General features: G+C 39.6%; 1 protein-coding gene across 1 annotated transcript; it reads left to right on the plus strand.

Moving 5' to 3' along the window:
• Nucleotides 1–402: 402 nt before the first annotated feature.
• Nucleotides 403–6959, plus strand: acer1 (alkaline ceramidase 1). The gene is made up of 7 exons (XM_028404157.1): nucleotides 403–469; nucleotides 1390–1502; nucleotides 1580–1694; nucleotides 1981–2119; nucleotides 3078–3215; nucleotides 4486–4623; nucleotides 5459–6959. The coding sequence occupies exons 1-7, from the start codon at nucleotides 463–465 to the stop codon at nucleotides 5634–5636; spliced, it is 828 nt and encodes a 275-aa protein (XP_028259958.1). The 5' UTR covers nucleotides 403–462; the 3' UTR covers nucleotides 5637–6959.
• Nucleotides 6960–7919: the final 960 nt, after the last annotated feature.

The following is a 7919-nucleotide window of genomic DNA, read 5'->3' on the forward strand; positions in this document are numbered from 1 at the left end:
GGTCCTGACACGGTTTACACAGATGGACCGGTTGAGCCGTCTTTCTAGGGAAGACCGGAGATTACACATGCAGGTATATCCGCTACCTGCAACACCCGGTGATGTCGTCAGCTCTCGTCTTACAAGATTCTTGACGGGTACCCTTCAAACTGCGCTGGCTGCCAGGTTTGATTATGGTGCGCATTATAACAGCCATAAAAAGCACCGGTCAGGACTTTCTCCTGGATTCTGCATCTGCAGTCACATACACACGAGTACATTCCAGACATTTTCCCGCTGCTGACATTGTCTGTCTTTAAAGCAAAGTCAGACAAAGTGTGACACGGCTCGTCGGTGACGTCAAAGCCTCATGCAACAGCACCGGTTCGAGCGTTTCGACGCTCCGCCCGCCCGCGCGTTAAAACGCACCTGCTGCCTCACCTGGAGCTGCACTGACGGGCCGGAGGCTGGAACGACTGCAGCATGGGAGGTAAGAGGCAGGTGGTTATCACACCTTTTTATTCAGACTAATTAAATCTATTATAATATAAACTATATTTAAAATCAACAGACCTCTGATAAGAAACAACCAGAATACTCCTGTTTGAGTGAATGTGGTGATCAATAGTGAGTTCAGTGATGTCTCCCACATCAATATCTAAATTTGCAAAGCTAAAACTATGCTGTATTAATCAGTCGAATTGTTATTATTATTGCTATTATTTTGCCTATTGGGGTAGATTTTTTGCAGATTGAGGTTATTAATGCAAACAAATTATTGCTGTTGATCAATATATAACTTTATTGATCACAGGGCAGAGATTCAGTTACAGTTATCAACATACTATTATTTCCACATAACATAGTCTCTTCTGGAATACAATATAAAACACAGTAATGTAATATAAATGTATATGGGGATATCGTGTTACATTTTTTAAAACTGTGTAATAAAACATGCGGTTCAATGACACTCCTCCTATTACACCTGAGCTGTGAAGGTGTTACAGGGGTGTTCCTCCAGTTTTAACAAAAGAGTGCCAGTCTAAGATAAATGATGTCTGGAAAAATAACTGTTGATCCAGAGTGCATCATGGGAGGTGTGTGAGTCCCAACATCTCTCCGCTTTGACCATGATAGTTTTTGTGTTCCGTTAAAGCAAATGATTAGATAGAGTTAGGGTTTATCTCCCCCTCTCTCTCTCTCCTCACATTTAAAGGATTATGTAAATAAGTGTGTGAAAGGGTGCCAATCCACATTTGACACAGCTCAGAGGGAGGAGAAGAGACTGATTTCCATGAGGCATATATTCAAATGAAATCCTGGGAGAAAAAACTGTCAAACCCCTGAATCTGTACATGTAGAGTTTTTTGTTGTTGTTGTTATTATTGTTTTCCTGCTCGCTGTCAGGTGTTTATTCTAACGAGAGGATGGCAGGAGCTTTCTCCTATGAGAGTTCAGAGATCGACTGGTGTGAAGACAACTACAAACACTCTGAATATGTGGTGGAGTATTTCAACACTGTGAGTTCTCTCAGCGTCTGCTGCATTCCCGTAGATAGTTTCGACGTCTGATTGACAGATTGATGTTCTCCCCACAGATGAGCAGCTTTTTTTTCTTCATCGTGTCACCCATCATGCTCTACCTCCTGCACCCGTACGCCAAAGAGAGAAACCTGGCGGTTCACATGGTCTGGATCATGATGATTTTTGTTGGTCAGTCGCACCTTTTTTCTTTCCATTATTTGTTGTGGGAGTCGGCCGTTTCAGACTTATTGAGTTTTATTCATTCTCCTGTTTGTTTCTCCAGTTAAAGCCACTTGAACATGAGTCACTGTTCGTTCACCTGTTTAAAAAGATGAATCATTTTACTTTATCTTTAAGTTAATATTTATATAGCATACATACAGCTTTTACTGCATTTATCAATGAACCCCTAGAACATATCACAGTTTTTTCTGTTTTTTCTTACTGTCTTCATGTTATGCTTTGTTCTGTGCAGGGCTTTTCTCGGCGTACTTCCACATGACTCTGAGTTTTGTTGGTCAGATGTTGGATGAGCTGTCAATCTTGTGGGTGTTAGCGGTGGGATACTCCATCTGGTTCCCTCGCAAACTCTTCCCTTCTTTTATAAAAGACAGGTAAGTCGGCCCTGTGATAAATCACCCAGCAACAGATGACTTGATTTATGTTTCCACAACTTTAGTCCAAGGTCTTTGTGTAAATACATATCAGTGTGTGTGTGTGTGTGTGTGTTTCTGAGGACTTTTACACACAACCTCAATAATCCTTTAATAACATGTGTAACAATGACACACCTCTGTGTAACCTAACCTGTGCTGGCTGAGGAGCCAGTCTGACAGCTCCAACAGGAGACATTGTTCCAATGACATAATGTGTTCAGCAGTCTTCACCTTAATGTCACACAAAGGGGTCTTATGAAGCTAAATATTTAACCACAAGGTGGAAAAGACTCATTAAAATTTGATGATTTTTTTAAGCTTATGGGTCAAAAATGGCTCAATTAAGGCTCAGAGGCCCAATAGAAGTGACCCTTACAGTATTGCTTCATGTTTAAAAGTCACATTGAAGAGATTTTCTTGGTACATGCTGTGGCTCCTGATCCTGATCGGTGTGAAATGTATCAGTGCAATGTATTTGTGGCTTCCACATAACAACAATATTCCTAATAAGAACCAGCATTGAATTATGTTTTGAATCTTCCACTGAATCGGCTCACTTTCATGAATTCCTCTAGTGACATTCCGCTCATTGTTTCGGTGCCTATCTGAAACTGTTTTGGTTCTCTCTGCTCTCTTATTGTTGGTCTGAGCTGCAGCAGGCATCTGCTTTGAGTATGAAAACATAGATAACTTCCTCAAGACTTCCTCAAGAGGAAATTAAAAAAACAGGCTTTTTACACCTAAATGAATTTGTTTCTCTAGAAATCTAAAATCAGCTCATTGGTAGTTGAACAAGAAAGACCAGAAAGCAGAACCTGTAAATCAGGCTTATGATTCTCTAAAAATATTGTTTTTGCAGCCACTCTGCATCGAGCTGAGAGTGTAATGTTTGTTTTTTTTCTCTCCTCAACCACAGGTCCACATTTTCAAGGCTCGTCCTTTTGATCACTGTCATCACTTCTATGTCATCGTTCGTCAAACCTACAGCCAATGCCTACGCTTTAAATTGCTTCGGCCTCCATCTGCTTTACACTCTGGGTGTTGAGATGAGATGGTAGGAAAATTAAGTTTCTTCATGGAGACTGTACATGTTTAAAAGTCAGTAACCACTCTCTTAATTCCTCAAACATAATCATCGGATTGTAGTGGGTCTTTGTGTTAGGCAAATATAACCAGAAAGTGTGCACCAAAGTACCCTCATGATTCAATAGCTTGTAGATCCACCAGCAGAAATAGATTGAAGTAATGGTTTCCTGTATGACTTTATAAATCTCTCATGTTATTGTGGAGGATTTTGGGCCCATTGCTTCAGTTCATTGAGGCTTTTGGGTCATTCATGCACGGCCCTCTTATGCACAGCCTACCATAGCATTTCAATTGGGTTGAGGTCTGGACTTTGACAAGGCCATTGCAGAACCTTGATTCTTTTATTTTTTTAGCCAGTCTGGATCATTGTCCTGTTAGAAGACTCACTTTGAACCAGGCTTTAACTGTTGGACAGATGTCCTTGCATTTGCCTCTACAATACTCACTCAATGACTGCAAGGTGCCAAGGTCCTGTGGCTGCAAAACAAGCCCTGATCATCATGTCACCACTGCCATGCTTGAAAATGCTGTGTTTGGTTTTCACCAGACATGGTGGTGACCATGAAGACCAAACAACTCCCCTTTGGTCTCATCTGTCCATAGGACATTGTTCCAAGCGTTGTGCTTTGTTCCGATGCAGTTCTGTAAACACCAGTTGAGTTGTCCTGGGTTTTTGTATTTCTCTGATCATTGCACTGATGATGATCATTGATCACTGTCTGATCTTGGTGTAAATTTGCTTTGGCATCCACTCCTGTGAAGATTGGAAACAGTCTTTAATGCTTTCCACTTGTGAATAATTATTCTCATTGAACGTTGAACTCTAAATTGTTTAGAAATTGTTTTCAAAGCCTTTCCAGATTGTTGTGCAGCAACAGTTGTTTCTCTAACACCATTGTTCAGGGCTTTCCCTCCTGGCATTGTGTAACACACACCTGAATGCTCCAGAGCAGCAAACTGCCAAAACGTCTTCTTTTATAGAGGTCAAAGGACGGTTAAAGAACTTATCATCAGGCCCACACGTTTCTTTTTATTATTATTTTTGCAAGATAAGTGAAAAACGTTATATGCTGCCTTTTGCCTATTTGCCTAAACCCACACCCCACTACACTCTGATAACTTTTATTATGTTAATATAGAAATAAAAGCGTAGGTACCAACTGTTAAAGATGACTGCAGCTACACATTGTGCTGTATACATTTACCGTTATCACCAGATTTTTTTTCCTGCTCCTCAGCTGCACTGACCAGAAGGTTCTACGTCTCGCCAAGCTGTCGGTGGCTCTGTGGGTGCTCGCCATCTCCTGCTGGATTAGTGACCGTTTTGGCTGCAGTTTCTGGCAGAGACTGAACTTCTGCTACTTGCACGGTATCTGGTAAGTCCTGGCTTGCTTCTGTGTTTTTTTCAGCTCAGTTGCTAATGAGTTAATGAGTGAAACATGTATGGTGATTTGCAGCACGGTAGTGTAAATATAGGTAAAGTGCACAAATAGAAGAAGAGTGGAGAATCCACAGCTTTTGTCACGTTTGATCAAGCTTAGGCAACAAACCGAACCTACTTGACCCAGAAGGTCATGGGCTTAAAAAAAAACATGTCACAAGACAAGCATCCTTGACAGAAAATAAACTTTTTTACTGTTTAACGTGTATAAATGGGTTGAAGCCCAACCAAGTAGTTTTAATGCCTAACACTAACGTCTGGTGAAAAAGGGAGTTAAGCGACAGTTTCAGGTTCACAAAGCACTCCGACCAACTGTCTAGGTTAAACATCAAAACGTTCTATCCACAGTGAATATCGACCACATGTTCATTTGTGAGGCTGTGAAAGTAAATTTGGCTGGAAGGTCACAGGGCAAAAATAAATATTTAAAAGAATCAGCTGTGTGCCAATGTCTCGGTCAGTCCACCTTGAATGGCTGTGAGGTACATACTCATCACAAAAGCATTTCCTGTAAAAATATTTTACTTTTAAAAAAGCGTGAGCTTTTCCTGTGCCATAACAAAGGGAACTGAACAGCCCTGCTCTAGGTAAATATTGAAAATACCACAGAAAACCACAACCAGGGTCTTTGCCTTGCCTTCACTGTCGTGATTTTAACCAAAATCACAATCATTATCTGTGTTTGACCAAGTGTGCACACAAGGAACCTGACTCTGGTTTTACATCGTTTATATTTCTGTGTATTAATGTCTGTTTTATCTATCCTCCAGGCACATACTGATTGTCATAGCTGTAGCCTATGGCAGCACACTCATAGCATACCTGGACGCCAACTATGAGATTCCATACTCACTGCCTGGACTGCAGTACTGGCCCTGTGATAAGTGGGCTGTTGGGTTACCTCACATCGTCCTGAAAGGCACCACAAAGACTCAGAAAAGGTGCTAATAGTGTCCAAATCGGGCAGAATGTTTTTGTTTATTAATCTGAATGAAGTTTCATTATGAATGAATGGATTGCAGCAGACCAAAGTTGTCCTGAATGGAAAGGTGCAGAGTAGTCCCTGCTGTGATACAGATCCAAGGTGAATGGTGGACAGGAAGTGAGAAGTCATTTCTGTAGGAAATTCAATGCTTTGCATTGATTGGTTGCATAAAAAGTGTGAGTCTTCTTAAACAGATCCATCAAAATGAGATTAAAAACCCAAAGATTAAATTAAATATATTGATTATACACATGTATCAGATGTGAGATAAATCTTTAAATAATCTTTATACTATTTATATAATTTATATTTATTAAAGAATATGTGATTGTGCTGTAGCTGCACTGCAGGGATTTAATGTGGCACATTGTCTTGTAATCCCTGCAGGTTTTGACATCTATTCTGAAAGCAGACACAGAACTGACACAAAATCTACTGTTAAAATACGAAATGATTTGTTTTTTGAAATTATAGAAATAATCTTTTAAACTGATTCCGGTCTTTTAAAGACATGATTGTGTGTTTTTATAGTCAAATATTTATTTAATTAAAATACAAATAATCAAAACTCACAGCACTGTAGAAGATATAGTCCTCAGACTGACCTTAAAGTTTGGTAGAAAAAAAACAAAAAAAAGAAAGAAAAAAAAAACGTGTGCTTGTTGTTTGCTGATAATGAATGGTTTTATAAAAGGCCTGCAGGCACCCTGAATGACTGACTTAAAAATATATATGGATTTTTTTTGTTTAAATCTGTTGTTATTTTTATTATCGTGTACTGTATGTATGTTTTCTTGTATTGATTGATTATATTCGTTTCTTCCTTGGAGTGCAACAGAGGAAATGTGTTTACATGGAGTTTTAACATACCTCAGTGCGTGGTGGTTTGATAGTCACGCACTCCCTCCCCAGAACCAGCATTTGAGAATATTCAGCGACGTTGTGCCTCCATTCACATGATCTTTCCTGAAGGACACAATAGAATTAACAATAGATCCCTTATACTGCCGAACGCACAGATGTTCTCTGTGCTTCAGTGTTCAACAGTGACCTCATGTGGTGAAGAGATACAACACTGCAAATTTACCTGCTGATGCCCAGATGATGCACTCGGAGGTATGCATCAAATAAAACAGCATGTCTTGGCAACAATTTCTAATAACCCTGGTAACACCTTTTGTCACTGTACTGAAATACATATTGACCCATACACATTTTGCACACGTGATTGATCAATGTATTTGCCCTGCTGATTAAGACTGTATTTATATGTACAATTAAATAAGGTTCTGCACCAAAAGAGTGTTAAATCTGTGAGTCTGTGTTTATTTCTGTCTTTGAGTTGGACACTTTCATGTCCAACAGCCAGATGGGAGTCCTTTTCCTTAGAGTATACGCAGACTGAGTGACAGGGGAAGGAGAAGGAGTCTGAGGCACCAAGCCAGTGAGAGAGTGGTGACCTTCTGTCACATAGCTGAGGCCCCGGTAATCTCACATCAAAGTCTCAACACTGCTGAAACTCGACTGCAACGGACACACGAGGTGTTCTTAAAAAACCTGCTTTACTTTGAACATCTGAAATAGAGCTCTGGAACAGACAGCGGAAACATCAGATAAATGTAGCGACCTGTGAAGCCAAAGGTAACACTACATTTAAGCAAACCTAAGATAAATATGATGCAAACTTAAAAACAAAAAGTTTCTGATTGATAAGACATGTTTGTAATCTTTATTGTATTTTTAGGATCACAGCCGTGTATGCTTGGTTGTTGTATTTTATAAATAAATATTTATTTAAAATATGGCTCTGTCCTTAGTAAATGAAAATAAAAATCACAGATGACATAATCTAGAGTGGTATCAGGTGAGTCAAGGCACAGATCAGACAGCTCAGTGTCCCCAAAGAAGATGAAGACCAACAGCGTGCTGCCTGCAGTTCACTTCATGACCACAGAGGTCACTATTAACAAAGGTGTGTCAGATTCTTGTATTCAGGTCATTTAATGTCACACTAACAACTGTTACTACACTGATAATGACTGACTGTGATCTTTAGGAGCAGTGAGCAGGTTTTGTTTATTTTTTTGCTAAGGTGAGATACATGAACTGTCATCATATAATATATCTGTGGATGCTCTCATTTATCCAGGTCATAGTCATTTCCAAGTCATCATATAATGTATGTATATATATTTATATTACGTTGGGCATTGAGTCTATTCATATGATTATTTACTTGAAAGCCT

This window comes from Parambassis ranga, chromosome 4 (genome assembly GCF_900634625.1).
Source record: "Parambassis ranga chromosome 4, fParRan2.1, whole genome shotgun sequence".
Taxonomy (NCBI): domain Eukaryota; kingdom Metazoa; phylum Chordata; class Actinopteri; family Ambassidae; genus Parambassis; species Parambassis ranga.

Excerpts from the sequence above, each read along its gene's own strand:
- acer1 (XM_028404157.1), top strand. Across the intron at positions 1,695-1,980 it reads GATCATGATGATTTTTGTTG|GGCTTTTCTCGGCGTACTTC; the intron begins GTCAGTCGCACC and ends TGTTCTGTGCAG. Across the intron at positions 4,624-5,458 it reads TGCTACTTGCACGGTATCTG|GCACATACTGATTGTCATAG; the intron begins GTAAGTCCTGGC and ends TCTATCCTCCAG.